Source organism: Clarias gariepinus, chromosome 18, assembly GCF_024256425.1.
Source record: "Clarias gariepinus isolate MV-2021 ecotype Netherlands chromosome 18, CGAR_prim_01v2, whole genome shotgun sequence".
In the NCBI taxonomy this organism is placed as follows: Eukaryota; Metazoa; Chordata; class Actinopteri; order Siluriformes; family Clariidae; genus Clarias; species Clarias gariepinus.
The window spans coordinates 28,589,725-28,609,935 of record NC_071117.1 but is presented as its reverse complement, the minus strand read 5'-3'; the positions used below and the strand labels follow the sequence as shown (position 1 = coordinate 28,609,935).

Sequence of the window (20,211 nt, the reverse complement as noted above, 5' to 3'; positions counted from 1 at the left end):
CGTACAGAACCGCTCTATAAACACTTTATGCTGATACACAATACAGTTATTCGATAAGAAGTGACTATAATCAGGTGTTCCTTCATCTCTTAAAGATTATATGATTGAAATAAAAACAGCACAGCTTGAGGAGTACCTGTTGTGTTATGTTCCGCTCGTGGTGTATGGCAGTGAGGTATCTCAGGACCAGTTTGGTGGCTTCCGTTTTCCCTGATCCACTCTCCCCACTGAAACATCAACACAGGAACAAGAGTTTCAAACAAAGAAAGTTTTCATGGCAGTTGCCTACTTAAATTTAAGACATTGGTCTATATTCAAGTGTGGGAATTTTACTTAATTTAGGATATAATGAGAAGATGGCACTGAAATGCTTGAAACCAAATACATAGCTAACCTGATGATAATGCACTGGTTCTGCTTGGCGTCCATCATTGTCGTGTAGGCAAGGTTCGAAATTGCAAAGAGATGCCTGGAGCAAACACAAACAGACCAAAAAGTCAATTAGGTCCGAAATCCTATTTGATCTTTTATTTTTTTTTCTTCATCTGAACCACATCAGTACTGTTCTTGTTCTGTTAAATTATTAGGGACAGTCAAATGTAACTAACCTGAAATACAGCAGGTATCATTTCTGTCTCTGAGGTCACTCTATCTTTAAACAACACATCAACACTCTTATTCTCACATTACAAGATGTGTCCATCAGTTCATTCAGTTGGGAACAAAACAGCAGGGTGAAGAAATATGAGATGTGCTCCCTCACAACAGTTCCGAATAACCAATTAATGATCATTATTGTGCCTAAGGGACAATCACTGCTCATCAATGTTTCCAATGATCAATCTATGATGCTTATTCTTCTTAGAGACAAATCAATAATAACCATAGGGTCTGTTTTAATGACCAATCGCTGCTCGCCGCTGTTCCCAATAACTAATCAATGATCATTTTCGTCCTAATGACCAATCAATGATCATAACTGTTACCGACAACCAAACACTCATCATCATCATAGTTTCCATGACCAATAAATGTCCATTACGGTTTCTAATGACCTATTATTGCTCAACATTATTCCCAAAGGCCAATAACTGCATATGCAGCATAGACAATTCATCATGATTATTAAAAATATGTATATGTTCATTCTTTTTAGAAGCTAAGCTAAGCTTTTCATTTTTTTAGAAGCTAAAATTTATCATTTTAATTCTCACACATAAGTTAACAGCACAAATTCCTACTAATCATGAAATTTTTAGCCAGTGTATAATGCATGTTTTGAGGAAATGATAGTGCTGTTAAGTATAGTGTTTAGACAGCAGTGTAGTTGTGTGATAGTTTTGTGTAGATAAAGCTGTGTGATTCAGTTTCACACTCACGGTGGGTTTTCTCCTAAGCCATGGCCGTTATACTGCATGACCTTGTCTGTTCCATAGATGTTCAATAGCTTGTACGGATTCACTGATAGCAGAATACAGCCAATATAAGTCTAGGAAAAAATAAAGAGAGTGGGAAACAAGCCCACAACACAGTTTTATTCTATAAAAGTTTTTGATTAGATGAAACTTTCTAATAATACACTGAAGCACTGACACTGGAGACTCCTTCCATCAGTATTGAAAAAAATACCTCTATAATATCATATCAATGATGACATATTCTTCATTGCTATAAGTACAAATCCTTCTGAATTAGTTACAACAGAAATTATATAGAAACTTGTAGAAAGCGTTTTAACCTTCTGACCAATAAAAACGTATTATTGATTTGAAATAGTATGTGGACTCACGTATATGAGCTCCCGGTCAAAGCGACTGTTCAAGTTCATTAAAACTGCTGCTTCTGTTAATTCCCTACGAGGAAGATATAGTTGATCATACATTGTAATGTCATTTAATTAAATAAATGCTTTGTGAGTATTTCTTTGTGCATTTGTACATATTATACTTATTCTGAATTTCTTACTCTAATTGTGTCATGTCCTCAAGCCCATCAGCTTCTCTTTTCTCCCTGTAACTCATGGTAGGTAGACTTCTTATAGAGTACATCTGTTTACAAAACAGAAATTAGTCGTATAACTGAGATTCTTATACTTCTAGTAGCAAAACATGTCACCGGTTCAATTATTTTCCTAATAATTATTTTCTTGTGCTAAAATAATCTGATTACAATCATTAACTGTAACGCCAACTTATTCAGACTTTTAAAGTTCTCTTTAACAAATTAGGTCAGTGAGTCAAGTCAAAGCAGAGATACCAGCTGTCAAGGTAAAGTAACCTGAGCAAGGATATAATCAGTCGTGTAAATCTCATCTGATATCCCGTGTATTCAAAGAGCTAAACCCTGCTAGAGATAGTTAAGCTTGGCTAGGCCTTTTGTGCAACCTCAAAGCCACACAGACTTTCAGCAGTGACCTTTCCATCATTACCAACAAGTAAAACTATACCAGGTTTGGTGGATTAAATTTGAGTAGATTATCTATAAATATATCTGACATCAGCTAAATCCTACCCCGAAGCGGAATATGTAGTGTCTGATTTCTGAAATGTTTATTAAATCTTAAGATAAAAAATGCTTGATGAAACTACATTTCATTTCATGTTTTCATTTTATAAAATGTCTTTATACAGTTAGGAGATTGACGGCTCAGTCACTAAAATAAAAGTAAACTGAGTTACCTTATCATACCAGTGGCCTGTGGGCTCCCCTTCCCGATCTGGTACCCACTGAACCTCACCTTCCCTGGGCCCGGCAACAAATGATGGCAGAGGAAGGTGGTCAATCATATTTTCGTCACGGTACATAGACCACTTGGTAAGATTTTGTACAGTCCCATGGGGTAAAACCTTCTCTGCAGCCCACACATCCTCTGCACTTTGTCCCTCCCTTGCATTCATTGCCCAATGCTCTTCAGCACCTTTTCTTTGCGGGGACACAATTGCATATCTACCGTCCGGTCCAATAATCAATCCAGATGCCGTAACAGTAGATAGGGCGGACGGCAGCTGATAGGAGGCATTTTTTAGGGCAGTGTTTTTTAGAATGTCTTGCAGTTGAGGTGACGATGCAACTGCAAAACCTTGCATGAGAATGGATTCATTAGGTAATCGGTAACGGGCATGACGAAGATTTTGGTTTAAAAGGGCTTGTGAAAGTTTCGGATTGGTGGCATAACTATGAGGATCCGCATATAAAATAGAATCATCTGGTAGTCGGTATTTGGCTTTGCGAAGATTTGGGTTTTTCAAGGCCTCTGCTAGATTTGGACTGATGGGTTTGTTATTTAAAAATATTGATTCATCTGGAAGCCTAAAGGAGGCCTTTTTGATGTCCACATTTTTAAGGGCATTCGCTAGGCTTGGTGGGTGTACTGGATTAGCACTGATTATACTGCCATCAGGTAGCCTATAGCTAGCATGACGCATGTTTGGATTCTGCAAAGCATTGGCCAGATTAGGGGAAGGGGTGGTCAGCTGTGTGGTTATAATAGACCCATCTGGTAATCTGTATCTAGCATTCCGCATCTGAGTGTTCTGAAGTGCACGTGTTAAATTTGGGGAGGTAGGCTTTGACTCAGGAAAAAGAATTGTGCCATCACTTAATCTATAGGATGCATTTCGAATCATCGTGTTCTGAAGTGCACTTGACAGAGCTGGAGAAGTTGGTTGCACTTGCTGCTCTGTAAAAATAACCGTTCCATCTGGCAGCCTATAGGATGCGTTTCGAATGTTATTGTTTCTAAGTGCACGGGAGAGATTGGGAGAAACTGGCCTTTGGTGGTAATCTCCAATAATGGAATTGTCTGGAAGTCTGTAGGAAGCATTTTTAATGTTTGGATTTCGCAAAGCACTGGATAGATTTGGAGAAGCGGCTTGTTGATGCTGTTGTTGAAGCGGGTCTGTGGTAATTATAGTACCATCTGGAAGCCTATAAGAAGCATATCTTATGTTTGCATTATTTATGGCATTAGAGATGTTTGGTGAAAAGGGTTGTTGTAGCTGGGGCTCCATATTTATTATGGTCCCATCGGAAAGCCTGTAGGAAGCGCTCCGAACTTGTTGATTTTGTAAAGCATTAGTGAGCATTGGAGAGGTAGCTGGAGCCACCATTGGCCTGCCATGTACCAGTGTGCCATCTGGCAGATTGTAGCTGGCACCACGGACTTGAGGATTATGCAGTGCATTTGACAAAATAGGGCTCTGGGTATAACCACCCATGGGAACATAAGAATGGGTTTTCCTTGATTGAGACAGTTGTGTTTGGTAAGAAGCATTCCGGATTTGTTGGTTTTGCATAGCATTTGAGAGAACTGGTGATCTTCTTGGACTTTGGCCATATCTGGATCCTCTCCTTTGTAAATGTGTTTGATAAGAAGCATTTCGAACATTGGGGTTTTGAAGAGCATTAGTAAGGAGGGGGCCAGAGCCTGGCCCTTCTATGTAGTCATACTGTGACACAACTGGAGAGTAAGGGGAAGAAGGCATTGGTAGAACTGTTTTGTAAGAGGCATTATGAAGGTAAGGATTTTGAATCGCACTAGACAGTGTTGGAGATGCAGGCAGACCTATACCCTGTCCAAGAGCTTCTGCTTCAGCAGCATATGGTGACATTGATGGCTGTAATGATGGTGAGCCAGGAAGCTGTGCCATTTCAGGAGCATATGGAGAGCCTGGCCTATGCAGTGGTGAGACAAATGATGCTTCGCGGACTTGAGTATTTTGTAAAGCATTTGATAAAACAGGTGATGCTAGTGTCTCAGGGTAATGGTGTAGAACGGTTTGTGGCACTGGAGCTACTTGAGGCACTGGAGTGTAAGTAGTGCTAAGCAGATTTGGATTTTGTAATGTATTTGATATGCGGGGTGAAGATGGTTGCTCAGGAAATTGTTCTATACCAGTAACCTCAGGGACATAAGGTTGCATAGGTTGTTGGAAGGGTGAGTTAAAAGAGGCATTGTAAATACTTTGATTTTGTAAAGCACTAGCAACCATGGGTGCCTGAGGCACATTTATCATTTGATCAAATTCCACAGGGACTGGTTCTACTGCAGAATAAGGATAAGGATATGCTTCAGACATCTGCACATTTTGAAAGGGACTTGAGATAATAGGTATGGGTGATGCATGAGGGGAAGGAGTACGCATTGGTAATGGTGAAGCATGTCTGATAGAGGGGTGAGGGGAGGTTGGTCTAGGCATGTGCCTAATGGAAGGTTGGGGTGATTTAGGACCAATGTGCTTTACAGAAGGCTGTGGTGAAGGGGGTCCTCGCCTCAGAGACTGCCTGGCCATCAGAGGACGGCCAAGACCAACAGGTCTTTGTGTATTCCGTGTGGGACCTGCTCGTCCTGGAGGAATCCCCATTCCAGGATGCTGACCTGGAAGCTTTGGTGAAGCTCTGATATCCTGCGCCATGACCGATCTGTTGCTACGTATGGATGCTCGAGATGGAGGTATTTTTTTGGTTGATGTGCCCAAACGACCCATTTGACCCACAGACGGTTTTACTGTTCCCATGGGAATATTTGGACGTCCCATTCCACGCATTTGACCACCAGGTGTTCCGAATGGGGGTGGGTTCCTCATAAGACGGGTTGACCTACGAGAAAAGTTGGGTGATGGTGAACTTTGTCCAGCAGGCAGTGGAGGTTGAGGAGATTCTGAACCAACTGTAAAACTTCTCCGTGATGGTGTAGGTGATGATCTTTGAGCTAAAAATGGGGAACGTGGCCTATTGAAGTCCAACTGCTGAACACTACCCATAGGACGCCTTCCCATTTGTGGAGAGGCTGGAGGGCTTATTTGCCTAGGAGGTGATGCGGAACCATGAAGCTTTCTTGCACCAAATGGACGATGAGTTATTGATGGGGAAGGAACTGGACTCGGTCTCCTTACGGAGGCACGGGGAGAATGGGGTGGGCTTTGCTTATGGATGGAACCATGAGCAGGAGCTAGATGGCTTGTGCGAAATGAAGGCATTCGACTAGGCATTTGCCGGCCCATAGAAATCGGGGAAGACCTGGCTTCGATGAATGAGGCCTGAGGCTGGAAACGACGAAAGGCTGCTGGAGAAGCAGGTGGGCTGACTTTCCTTTGTCCAAATGGGGAAGGTGGACGTTGAACATGTGGAGATGACATTCCTCTTATTGGAGATGGAGGCAGATCCCTAGCCCCAAATCTCCGTATGGAGGCCTGTGGAGAGGGACTCTGTCTTCTCCGTATGGAGGGCTGAGGAGAAGCGTGAAAGCTTTGTCTCTGCATGGGAACTTGGGGAGGTCCCACATCCATTAATGGCTCTGTAAATCTTTCTCTTGCTAACATTGGGGACATGGGTCTTTGTACAGGGGAAGCCATCATTCCCATGGACCTCCTGCTTGGTGTAGGTGATGGAGGAAACGTACCACCTTGGGTCATGGGTGTCATATGTGAAGTCTGAATGTTAGGGCTCACAAACCCCTGAGGACTATTAGCTTGCTTAATTAACATTGCAGTTGGTGTGGGAACCTGGGGTATCCCTGGGTGCAGCAGCTCTTGTGTTTGTACAGGAAACCCACCATCCATGAGGGGACCAGAAATGAATGGTACATTTACAGGATCATATTGTTGTGGCAATGGAGGAAGATTAACTGCTATCCTTTCTTTACCAAAAAGTTTTACCTGAGGCCTTGGAACTCTGAACATCTCTCCTTGAAGATTCATTGGATCCATATCATTAAACTCATCACCCTCCATGACATCATGCATAGTATAACCATATGGCTGGTACATGTTGTAGGAAGATTCAAGATATGGAGAGACGCCAGATTCACTGTAACTGAACTGGTAGTCCTGGAGGTATGGGTCTTCATAAGCTCCATATGAATTTATGTACGGATCAGTTGCTCCAACGTCACCATATAGATTGTCATACAATTCCTGAGGGTCTTCAAAGTAATCAAACTGACCCTGGTCATAAAACTCAATTTCATCTCCATAAGGATCATAACCTTCGTCTATAAGATACTCGTTCTCATCATAATATTCCATATTATCAGTGTAACGTGGATCCATAAGGTGCTGTTGGCCATAGTACTCCATTTCCTCTGGGTAGTAGCCCATTTGAGGTTGTGCAGAATATGTGTTATAGTAGTCCAAACCATCATCATAATATTCTCCTCCATTCTGTATTTCCATATGTGGGTTGTAGTACTCATCCTCAATATCATAATAGTCTTGATCATATGCCTGGGGCTCGTAGTAGTCTACAGGATCTTCATACCAGTCTGGGTTTCTCTGGAATGACTGTCTGTTAAATGCACCAGATCTCATTCTGCTGTGGTTATTATAGTCATATTCATCAAAATCATGTTCGTACGCGTAGTTGTGATGACCGTGAGGTCCTCGCATACTTGTTTGTCGGCTTCCTCCAGGAAATCGTTTAGTGCTTGACTGTCCCCAGCGGCCATGATTTCTACTATATTGTTTCTGTTTCAATTTTGTTGAGAGGAACCTTTTAGTTAGCCAGTTTGTTGCTCCAGCAACTTTACCCAATATCCGACTATGGAGTTTAAAAAATGACCCATCTCCTGCATTCTTTTTTCCGAAAAGTCCTTTAAAAAACCCTGTCTTCTTCTCTGCCGGTTTGTTGCCACCAATCCTAAGTAACATGTAGGATGGCTTGCGTCCAGACTGCTCATTCTGCTCCTTTTCTTTTTTCTTTTTCTTACTGGCTTTAAAGCGCATCAGAAACCTTGGGGCATTCCTCAAAACAGACTTCCTTCTCTTTTTTTTAACCACAAAACTCTTTTGCTTGCCAAGTCCTAGAAACAACCTAGATGTATTTTTTAGTCGCTTCTTTGAGCTCTTACCAATTCCAGGGAACCCAAATAGTTTCTTTGTAGGTTCGGGTGCTGGCTCAGGTGGAACTTCTTCCTTCTTCTTCGGCTTTTTCTTTGTTCCTTCTGCCTCAGGTTTGGACTTTGATTTATGGGCATCTTTTGATTTCTTTTTTCCTTTCCTATCTTCTTCACTTTCTTCATTTTCCTCATCTTCCTCATCCTCTTGGTCTTCTTCATCTTCCTCATCCGATGCAATGTGCTTTGATTTGGACTTTCCCTTTGCTGCTTTGCCTTTAGCGCCACCCTTTCCATGCTTGCGTCCATCCTCTTCTGATTCTTCCTCCCTATCTTCATCACTTAAATCTTCCTCATCCTCAATCGGCTCTGCATCTGAACCCTCTTCTGACTCACTGACCACTTTTGCCCCCTTTCCTTTGTCCTTTCCTTTCTTCCCGTCATCTTTTCCTTTACCTTTAGGTTCTTCTTTTGCCTTTTTCCTATCATCCTTTCCTCCCTTCTTGTCATCTTTAGCCCCCTTTTTGTCATCTTTCCCCTTTTTTTCTTCCTCTTTGCCTTTGCTTTTTTCAGCCTCAGCTTTTCCTCCTTTTTTCGCCGCTGACTTTGAGTCACCCTTTTTGGCAGGCATTTTGTTCTTTTCCAATTTTGCAGCTTCACAAACAAAGACATAAATTAAAACTTCATTTTAGAATTATGACCAAATTATAAATGTATTATACAAAATGTTACTATATATAATAACAAACGTCTATGAAAATCAAGTGATTTCATATAATTTTTTAGTTAAACTCGCTGAACTTATATAATTCATGAGTTACAGCAAACTTTATTAAATACGTTTTATTTAACATTTTATATTAATCAACTGAAGAAGGAAAGTCCAAAACAAATCCAAAAATTGAGACTGATCAAACTAGCCAGATTTAGGAAGATTTAGACGGCATAGTAGCAAGGTTGTTTTGTGTCGTTTTTAGCATTGTTAGCTATGACATTTATTTAGTTTTGGGGGTATGGCAAAAATGTCAATCAACTGTGCCATGAATGCGCATGGTAACTTTTAGATGATGGGAATTTATTAACATACACACGGCATGCAGGCACGTAGAAAAGTCTCATCACTGAAACTTTTGTAAATCCGGCAGGGGCAAATGAGACCCGTTCAGAAAAAAGGCAAATGCATTTTAAAGTAAAAAAAAAAAAAAAAAAAAGCTATGAAATCTCATTTTTCTAAGCAACTTTGCTTACCTTAGGATGCACTCACAGTCTATAAGGTGGTGTGATGTGGACTGTCTGGATTGTAACTTGATAAACGACTGTCCTTGTGGTTTCTCTTGTAAGTTCCATGGGTGAAGCGAATTCCTCTGTTAAAATAACCCTGTATTCCACACTCATCCAGACTCTTTTTTCTTCTACCTATCACTTGAAAGATAAAGCCTCAGTTGTAAAGCGCATAAACAGGTCATGACTACTCTAGTTCCTGGATCTGACCGTATCGGCTCGGCTCGGCATGGCTAGACCGATCATGAGTGAGGGGTGAAGAAACTGTGAACAGATCTGTGTTGGTGTTTGTTCCATGTTTGTGGGACTGTAGAAGGAGCATTAATTTGTCAGGTCTCCTTGCCTTGATGTAACTTTAGCTCAGGTCTCATTCCAGCATGAATAATGTAGACGCAGAGAGACAGAGAAAGCGTGAGAGGCAGAGAAAGAGAGAGACCGATGGATTCAGATCAATCTCAAAACTCGACTACTTTAAATGTATTGCTGAGCGCTCACAACAAAACATGATGGTTGAATATAAACACAAACAAACTCCTGATGAATATTCTTTTCATCAGGAACCTTACCATGCAAGTATCAGAGGTAATTAAAAATAGCGTTGTAAGGATGTAAGTATAGAAACCAAGGCTTGATGTCATATCAATAAGAACTACTTTAGACCAGGAACTGCATTCAATTAGAGACTCCTTTTATAAACATAACAAAAACCTTCCCTTCACCAAACTGACAAGTCTTACAACATGACTATTAGTAGGGTTAGATATATGAACAAGACATTGCTATAGAAACTGTAATAGCTGCTCTTTGAGATTTTTTTTTTTGATTGTAAAAATTTGAGAACTGCAGTGGAATATACGTAACGATATCGCTTGTTCTGTATTTTGTTGTGAGTGTGTGTAAGGCGTAAGACCTCAGTCATTTTTACCTGTACGGGTGCGGATATCCGGTTGCCGGATTCTCATCGGACGTCTCCTGCGTGTAAGTCAACCCCAAGTCGATTAGTATGCGTAACGCAGTGTGGGAAGCAGGTGCCATGTCACAGGTAATCATGGAAAATAACCTTTTGACCTCTGATAAGGGTAATACTGGGTCCAGTGGTCAGAGTTAATTTCTTTTAGAGGTAAACTCAACCTAGGATGGGCGAGGAATGAACCAAAAGACACGTGATAATCACGTGAAAATAAAAGCACTGAAAGTGAATTAGTGATAATGAGTAAAAAGAGTCAAACATGCATGTGATTAAATTTCAGGGTTCATGGAAGGAGTCTTCAGTGTCAGTACGATACAAGGGGAAATAAATACTTTAGATTGGGTTGTGATTAAAGATGCTATATTTTTTGTTAATGCCATAAGAACAAATCTGCTTTATCACTGATCATGTTCCTATAACTGCATACCCTGAAAGTGTTTAAGTCATTAAATGTGGCATGATCGTGTTAATGATGGTGAGGTAACACAGCAGCAAAGAACCTCTTAGAATCTGGGATTCATCAGAAATTCATCCAACAAAACCTTTGGCTGAGAAACAGAATATTTTCACCAAACACTTATCGCTCTTCCTGCACATGAATATCTTTAACCCACTGACTTTAAGAGAAGCTTTACTGCTTGAGTGACTAGTGGATTGTAAATTAACCCGTGACGCCACCTGCTGTGTGGAAAGAAAACTCTGAATCTGAAAAAGTCTGAATCTAATGTATTTGTTTAATTTACAAATAATAATAATAATAATAATAAAAACAACAATAATAATAATAGATTTATAATGACAATCATGTGCTATGTGCAGATGTTTTCACAGCTGTAAATTAGATTCACTGTTTACTTATTTAGTTAATGTTTTTGTTATATACAGTAGGGAGAATAAAATGAGCAGTAAATGACACATAACAAAAGATTAAAAATAAATAAATATCAAAACACTAAAAAAACACCAGAACACCAGAATTAAAAACCTGTCATTTTTTAAATACAGGAATGAAGCGTATACTATTATTAAATTTACATTAATGAATAAAATCTTAGCAATTATAAATATGTACCATAGAATATTCATTCTTCTCCATTTAGTAAAAGAAACGAACAAAAAGGTTGGTGAAAACAACAACAACAACAACAACAACTCTTTCTGTATAAAAATAAAGCTCAAACAGTTAGGGACTTTTAGTTTTACTTTAACTATGAAATGATCTGCTGAATATAACAGAAAACCAATTTGGCTTTTGATTATAGTTTGAGTTTAAATCATGAATAATATGCAGATATTTTAAGTAGTAGTGGTAGTAATAATAATAATAATAATAATAGTAAAATTAACTTAACATAATTATTTTCATTGTTTTATTGTTTTTTCTTTTACTTTTTATTTATGCTATTTTACTTTTTAATGTGTTTTATTATGAAAATAAGTTTAAATCTATTTATTTAAAAGAAGTTTCATGGACATGGAGGGATTTATTTTGTAATTTAATAAACATAATACTTAGATAATTTATTGAGAATTTCTGTACACATTAAAATGTTATGTATTTATCCCAGTGTATTTATTATTATTATTATTATTATTATTATATAATAAAGTATAATTATAATATTACTATAATAACAAATATACATTTATAATACACATTTAAGATTAAATATACATGTTTATTCTTACACTGTATTCATTTAAAATTAAAACTCGATCCCTTTTCTGAAATGAAATAAATAAACAATAATAATAATAATAATAATAATAACAATAATAATAATAATAATAACAACAACAACACTAATGTGACGTCGCAGTCCTTTGAAGCCACACACACACACACACACGCACACACACCCCTTCTCACCCCCCCCCCCCCCCCCCCCCCCCCCCCCCAGTTCTGTCGCGCACGCGCACGGGGCAGAGCAGCAGACAGACACCCTGAGCGCGCGCGTGCGGAGGCAGGAGGAGGAGGATGACGATGATGAAGATGAACGGGACCGGCTCGTACGGAGCGGGCAGAACCGGGGCAGAATTCGACCCCATCAGCTTCGCCAAGAGACCGCAGACCATCTTACGGCTCCTGGCCTGGGTAACACACCGGATATCCGGTCCTTTCTTTATTCACCCGCATGTCTCATCCTGACTGCGTGTCTGAGATCTTCATCATCATCATCATCATCATCATCACCACCACGGATCACACCGACACTGATAATAATAATAATAATAATAATAATGATGATGATAGTCCAGAGCTCTGTTCCTAATGAGTGAAGTGTGTGAGGTTACATGTAGGATGCTGTTATGGTGGTGATGACGTCATGGACGTTGCCGTGGAAACGCAGAGCTCCATTTTAAAGAGTGTGAGGAATCAAATAAATACAATCATAGAAATAAACTGTGATTAAATGTTTCCACTTAGAGGTTATTATTAATAATAATAATAATAATAATGATAATAATAATAATAATAATGATAATAATAATTGTGCTGGCATATTGATTTATTATTACATTTTTATGATCAAAAAAATATTTATTACTACTCATAAAAAATTCAATATACTTTTAGGAAAACTAAAAAATAAATCCAATAATATTAATGATAATAACAGTACTTAATAATAATAATTGTAATGTAATTGTGTATATACACTGTGTATTATTGTTATTATTATTATTATTATTTACAGTGTAGTCGGATCAGTAATAATACTGCCAGTAAAACTGCTGGTAACCATAACAATGACGAGGTGGTGTAGCGGTTAGCACCGTCGTGTGTGTGTGTGTGTGTGTGTGTGTGTGTGTGTGGAGTTAACATGTTCTCCTCGTGTTTGGTGGGTTTCCTCCGTGTACTCCGGTTTCCTCCCACAGTCCAAAGACATGCAGGTCAGACTAACTGCCGTTCCCAGCTGTCCCATGGTGAGTGTGTGAGTGTGTGTGTGTGTGAGTGTGTCCTGTGATGTGTTGGCATCCTGTCCTGCCTCGAACCCCGAGTCCCCTGGGAGACGCTCCAGGTGTTCACCCTGTATACAGAGAGACAGAGAGACAGAGAGAGAATAATAATATTTGCCGGCTTTGTGCTGTATAGTGATTCTTTCACGTCTCGGTTTATTTCTCTCAAACACACACCTAGCTCTTCCTTCTGCTCTCATGTGAGTAAAAAGCTCGTGGCTCGTGATGTTGTAATGTGTTTTGGAGCGCCGTTAGCATTGACATAGAGAGAGAGAGAGAGAGAGAGAGAGGGATGTATACAGTGATGTGAGCTTTTATTACTTTCTCTAATCCTTCATACCACAATGGAACCATCTGTGTGTGTGTGTGTGTGTGTGTGTGTGTGTGTGTTGATCTGATCGTTAACATTAGTGTCTCATCCCATTTCCCATAAATTGATTCAAGACATCCAATCTTACACTAGACATCTAATCTATCTTCTTAAGAATTTGCCTCTTAAATTAAATAAATATATACAGTACTGTGCAAAAGTCTTGACCCCCCCCCATCAGTTCTTCATATTAAGTTAAATTTAATGATGGAGATTAAACTTAAAGGAATAGCAACAAATGTTTTACTGCAAACAGCCTAAAGATTTAATTTAAAACCTGCTTGTTTATGTAACAGCGACCTCGTTTCCCCTCTCGTCTGTTCCAACCACTCAGCATTCAGCATCAGCAGTTACTAATCACCAGCCTGATCATCACTGTGTGGCTTAACAAACAAAAAACACTCCTCCGAACCTGTTCAGGGACCGGAGTGAACATGAGAGACAGAACAAATACGAGAACATCTTCCTCCTTGGAAGCAAAACATGGAGAGGTGTGAGTGTCAGGACTGCACTGAACCCTCAGGTGATGAATATTAGGAACGTTCTGTCATTTTGCCCAATAAGACCTGTTACTATGACAACCCCACAATATGAGGGTGCACGCAACATGTGCGTCAGCGTACGTAGAGCCGTGTCTCAAAATAGCTCACACACACTCAACGCTAATCAGCTGCAGCCTGGTTTTCTTCCTCTGCGTTCACGGGAGGAGAAACGAAAACCACGCGGACGTGAAGAATGTGCACTTGGGACACGTTACACTCGCGTGTGAGTTTCTCCACATTCTGACACTCGGGTGTAAATGATAAAATAATACAGCATGCATGTGTCACAGAGAGAGAGAGAGAGAGAGAGAGAGAGACGTGGTGAAGGAGAGACAGAGGAGAAAGGAAATAAAAGACAGAAAAAAGAGATGGAATTAAGAGAAAGGGAAATAGAGTGAGACAGAAACAGATATGTGCACATACATGACAGACAATAAAAGATGGAGGTGAGACAGGAATTCCTTTATTAAAGTTATAAAACTCTCGGGAAAGTGACTAACATTTCAGAGAAAGCGTAATGTGCGTCGTACCATCAGCAGCCGTACCCGAGCTGTAGCTTTGTGGGAAGGAGTCTCCAGTTTCAGAGGAGAAAACGTTCCCAGACAGCGAGTTAGTAGACGGTCGGACGTGTGACACACGTGATATCACTTCCTGTCTGTTGCAGATTTTCTCCATGGTGGTGTTCGGCTCGATAGTGAACGAAGGCTACGTGAACATGGGCAGCGAGCGCCTGCACTGCGTGTTTAACAAAAACGAAGACGCCTGCAACTACGGCATCATCATCGGCGTGCTGGCGTTCCTCGCTAGCCTGTGCTTCCTGGCCCTGGACCTTTACTTCCCTCAGATCAGCAGTGTGAAGGACAGGAAGAGAGCCGTGCTGCTGGAGATTGGCTTCTCAGGTACAGTTCACACACGAACAGGTTACACGGTAACAGCGAAGTGAACGCGGACCTGCGCGTGGCGAAACGTGATACGGCGCGAGAAAGGAGGCGTTTGTGTCGAACTGTGTGTTCGGTGAGATCGCATCATACAGAGGAAGTTTCTTGTCTTTTTGCAGGACTTTGGGCGTTTCTCTGGTTTGTTGGGTTTTGCTTCCTGGCCAATCAGTGGAGTCGGACCTCGCCGAAAGAACTCCCGCTGGAGCAGGCTTCAGACGCGGCACGAGCCGCCATCGCATTCTCCTTCTTCTCCATTCTCACCTGGGTAAGAACACACACACACACACACTCTGTATACACATGCACATACACACTTGATCCTATCTGACTGTTTAATTTTAAACATTTCAGGGCTTTTTGTGTCTGCAAAACATGCACAGGTTTAAAGACATTGCCTTTCTGGAGGATAACCAGAGGCTGCTGTCCAAACCTCCCCCAACACTCGCGCTAGTCTAGACTAGCCTACGCTTCACGCTGAACTAACTTTTTAATGCAGTTTAATTACTACTTGCTATAGCATCCAGTTCACATCACACACACTTAAATGTATTTCAGAACTTTCTCACAATTTAACACATCGATATGAAATTTTAAATGAAATTTTGGTCGATAAAGCAGCGTGTAGCGCGTAGTCGCTTCGCAGGAGAATACGGCTAGACACTAATGCTGGCTAGCTACGTAGCTAACTAACTAATGAACTAAATAACTATAGCAAGATAATAAATAAATAATTGATGAATAAATACAAAATATAATCAGCTAACTACTTTATTCAATTTAAAACGTTAGCTTGAAATAGCTGGAGAAAAGCAAAACAATTTCACACTTACGGTCAGGTACAATAAACATAGTTCCAGGTAGTTTTACCCAAACAATTAGCTATAATTACCACCTGCATTTCCCTATAACGCTATATGGATTCAGACTCGCTTACACCACTGGTCCCGTTTTTAGCGTTTATAATCGAAAGTACTAATGCTGTTTAAGTCAAACGCGGAAAAAGTTCATAAATTTTGCAGGAAAATAATTATGAGAAAATTATGTTTTGTAGCTGCGAACAAAATGAATTACAGTTTGAACACTGGAGACTCCTTCCATGAATAATAAAAAGATATATAGAAGCCTTAGCAGTGTGTGTTAACGAGGAGGCTTCAGACTTCAAACTGTGTATTTGGATTTAATGAAAATAAACCAAAATTCAGTTCACTATGTTGCCTATTTAGTGCTGAAGTAAAGGAGACGTCACTATACTGCACGATCCTGAGCTCTGTATATGTTTATTAAAAAAAACAAAACAGCAAAACAAATATTGGCTGAAATTTTCTGAGCTTTAAGGGCTACAAAAACTATTAAACAATGGATTATGTACAAATACAGAATACGTCTTTGTTACTGATCTATAAAACGCAATCAGAAATAATAATAAAATAAATTATTATATAATAAATGTATAATAATATATATATATTATACACTTTTATTTCTTTACAGTGGCCGTTGTTAAAGGCATTTTACAAATACAATGTAATTTAATTATTCATCAATAATTTTCCGCTTGGCTTTTTGACTGAAATTCGAACTTGCATGCTGAATAACTCAGAATTCCAGAAGCTTTCGAATCCCCAGCGCTGCACATTAATGATCGTCACCTGAAAACTTGTTGCAGATATTTAAAGATAGATTCCTGTACTTTGTTACAGTTGTACTAAAAACACTAACCTATTAACCTGACTAACGTGATGAATCTGGCTAGGTGGCGCTGACGCTGTTGGCGGTGCAGAAGTTCCTGCTCGGAACTGACATGACGCTCTTCACCTCCGCCGACGCCCCCAAACAGCCGTATCCCTCGAACGACGCCATCCACCAGACCACCATAGACAAGAGCCCGACGCTGATCGAGACGGTGGAGACACGCCCACCCGGCTACCAGATCCCGCCTGCTTTTTAATCTCTTAACCAATGAGAGGAGAGGAGGCCCGAGTGGACAGAGCGGCTTCCTCGGTACTGCTTTCAACACACTCTAGTCGACTTCCCCTTCACTGATACTGAGGGAATACTCCCAATACTAGGAGTTAATACTGCGCTAATACTCCATTACTCAAACGATGTAATCCGCAACAGGAAGCATTAGAATATTTCTAAAATATAATACGTAAGTGGGTTTGCCCTAGTAAACTAGTTTAACTACTAACTAACATGCTAGTCAGTTGGCAAACCGGTTAGTTGTAACTTTTATTTTAAAATGTACCAATTAGTTTTGTTACTTACTTTGTTACTTTTGTTCCTTTTATCATTTTGTTACTTAGCTAGTTAATAGGACTTTTTAAAAAATAGTAATTTCATGCTAGGTTACATCACACAGTAACTTATACCCCAAACTAGCCAGACATTAAGCTACTGTGTGTAGCGACTTGCTAGCTAGTTACTGTAGATAACCAAATATAGTAGCAAAGTAATATCACATACTGTATGTACAGAACTTAATGAAGCATCAAACAACCATCGAGTAGTTAGTATGCTGAAAAAAAGGATGCTAGATTCACATTGGCTTGTAGTTGAGTAGTTTAGTTTCTTTATAATTTCTTACCAGGTAATTAATCTACTTAGAAGTTTGATACTTTACTAAGTTATCTGTAGAAGTTTGTTTTTATTGTTATTTCTGTAGTAATTTTTGTTCTTTATTATGGTAGTTGGGTTAGTCTTTGGTAGTTTAGTGCTTTATTAAGGTATACAACCACTACTTTTTGAATGAATCTAACTACTTTTATGTAGTTTAGTGCTTTACTAAGTTATGTAACTAGCACCTTTTTGAGATATCTAACTACTTTCACATAGTTTAATGCTTCATTAAGGTTTGTAAGTAGTACTTTCTTAATGTGTCTAACTACTTCCATGTAGTTTAGTACTTTATTAAGGTATGTAACTTGCAATTTTTTAAAGATATCTAAATACTCCATGGTAGTTTAGTGCTTTATTAAGGTACAGTATCCTCCCCCGTCTCGTAGTTTAGTACAGAATTTTGTTATCGTACTGTTTACTTTCCTTTATAAATTTATACCTGTACTTTAGTAGTTTGGTAGTTTTATGCTTTAAGTTAGTTTGTTGTTTTATGATCTCCAAGTACTCTATGGTAGTTTAATACTTACAATTAAATTACCCAACAATCTTGCTAACTTGGGAAGAATAATTAAATAGTACACGAACAATGTAGAACATGTGAAAGCTAGTAAGAAAGCATACAAACTAGCTAAACTACCAGAGGATACTTAGATACCTTAAGAGCTTATAGTTAGGATTTAAAGTAGATTTAAAGATTTGGCCTAGTAAACTATCTAGTAAATTAAACATCTGATTCTTTTTACTCGCCAGTTGTTATAACCTGTAATGAGAGCTGGATGTTAAACAGCCAGCGGAGTTTATTAGCCGCGTATTATTCCGTTCATTGTTTAACATAGAGAAATGTTACAGTACAAACAGCCAAGTAAACGACATCAACTACTCACTGAACTTTGTTTTCAGGGTGGAGCCTTCTTGCAAATACACGCTCCAGCAGGGGGATTCTGGGTAACGCACGCGCATCGTAGCATGGGGACGTGGACGAGGACGCGTTTAAAGCAGTACTGAAATGCACGAGTATTTTAACTTTTCTTTTTTCTTTTTTGTTACAAGGGCTTGATTGTTAAAATGAAGTATTTAACATAATGTAATGAAATTAATCTACTTGTATTAATTAATATAATAATGAATAATATTAAACATAAAACAAATTGTGTTTAGGTTTATAACGGTAAATAACCTCGAGGACGGGGATAAGGGGGAAAAACATTATGATTAAAAAAAGCTGGTATTTTGGATTACATTAGTTTCTTAGACAAATGTTTCTAAGCAAAAATCTTATGAATTATGTATTCACATATTTATTTATTATTCTTTTATTCTATAAAATTTATTCTAAAGTTTGTTGACTTTTATTTATAATGATATCTAACTGTCCAGTGAAACATGTGTAACACTAATATCACCGTATATAGACATCACTACTACACCTGAAGTGAGTGTGTGTGTGTGTGTGTGTGTGCTGGAGGGGTGGAGCTGTGGCCATTTTGCACAATTTTGTGTAAAAGAAAATACACAAAGAGGGATATGATGTTGTGCGGATGAGGAAACGACATTCCTGCTAATGAGAGCATCTCCAACTGTGTGTGTGTGTGTGTGTGTGTGTGTGTATTGTTGGTCTTACTGCATGATAATATAAACTATAAAAAAAGCCTAGTTTTAGCCTTTAGGGAAGAGGCGACACATGATCAGTGAATCTCCGACTGAATAAACATTCTTTCTGCAAGAACACGTGTTTATGTCTCTGTTTCTCGCTGCTTTTCTACTCGGGATTTATTCTGAATAAAGTGTAAAAAGTCAACGGAGTGCTCAGCGGCGACGTCTGAGACGAATGAACTGCCCTAGACAGATTGTAATGAAACTCCTGCAGGCCTTAGATCTCTGTCTGAACTTTAACCCACACCAGAATGTGTAGTAAAAGTGATGTTATGAACAGTTATGTGTGGGATTTAATAATCTACTGTAAAATAATCTACTAATGCGCTACTGTCTCAATGTAAACAAACACCTGCACCAATAGATATTAATTAGAAAAGATAAAGTGAATATTTTGACTGGGATTAGTTCATATTTTCACTTTGGCTGAAATAACAGCGCTGAAGTGGTATAAGTGAATTTTAACACGCTGGAGTGGTTTTAAGACAAAACTTCATCTTTATCCTTTGATCTACTTTTTCCATTTCTCATCTGTGATTCACTCTCCGATTACCGAACAGGGAGTGTATTTGTCTGAGCACCAAAGAAGGACAACTTAGTGTAAACAAGGCGTAAGATACTCAACCTTACAGAATGGGATTTCTTTGTGTTAATAAGTTAGACAGAGAGTTCTGCTGTACAGAGAGACACACAGACATGTACATGGGCTTCAACCCCAAATAATAATCATAATAATAATAATAATAATAATATCACTGATTACATTAAAGATCAGATCAGATTATAATTAGATTTAACCGTTAACGGCGAGTACTAACGCTAGTATACACTAATGCATAAAGGGTGTTTAGCTAACCGTGTACGACAGGTAGAAAGAGGCGACACATTAAGCTCGCGCGCTACAGCTTTAGCTTAGCTAAACCTAGAGTAAAGTTGATAACAGGGTGCATAATCACATGGGGTGTTAAAGAAAATGTTTCTCAGATAGAGGAGCTGACTCGACATCGACGTGTCAAGACGTCGTTTGTGAGCTCATTTCTTTCCCC

General features: G+C 39.1%; 2 protein-coding genes across 3 annotated transcripts in view; one reads left to right on the top strand and one right to left on the bottom strand.

The window, feature by feature from the left end:
• myo15ab (myosin XVAb) overlaps positions 1-8,462 on the bottom strand; it is a 45,296-nt gene extending 36,834 nt beyond the window's left edge. Inside the window, exons 1-8 of the mRNA XM_053476797.1 lie at positions 5,759-8,462; positions 5,244-5,710; positions 2,679-4,199; positions 1,966-2,048; positions 1,790-1,853; positions 1,380-1,489; positions 395-469; positions 137-227 (exon numbers count right to left, since the gene is read on the bottom strand). Of these exons, the coding sequence (XP_053332772.1) occupies positions 137-227; positions 395-469; positions 1,380-1,489; positions 1,790-1,853; positions 1,966-2,048; positions 2,679-4,199; positions 5,244-5,710; positions 5,759-8,462 (5,115 nt within the window). The remainder of the gene's footprint in view (positions 1-136; positions 228-394; positions 470-1,379; positions 1,490-1,789; positions 1,854-1,965; positions 2,049-2,678; positions 4,200-5,243; positions 5,711-5,758) is intronic.
• A 3,550-nt stretch (positions 8,463-12,012) lies between these two features.
• On the top strand, positions 12,013-19,238 carry syngr3b (synaptogyrin 3b). Of its 2 annotated transcripts, XR_008355697.1 has the most exons (5): positions 12,013-12,177; positions 14,620-14,854; positions 15,013-15,158; positions 16,647-16,894; positions 18,413-19,238. XR_008355697.1 is itself a non-coding variant. In XM_053476583.1 (4 exons), the coding sequence occupies exons 1-4, from the start codon at positions 12,061-12,063 to the stop codon at positions 16,839-16,841; spliced, it is 693 nt and encodes a 230-aa protein (XP_053332558.1). In that variant the 5' UTR covers positions 12,013-12,060; the 3' UTR covers positions 16,842-18,192. The 2 variants fall into 2 exon arrangements, 1 of the variants encoding a protein (XP_053332558.1); XM_053476583.1 differs by lacking the exon at positions 18,413-19,238 and having other exon boundaries at positions 16,647-18,192.
• The last annotated feature ends 973 nt before the right edge of the window (positions 19,239-20,211 follow it).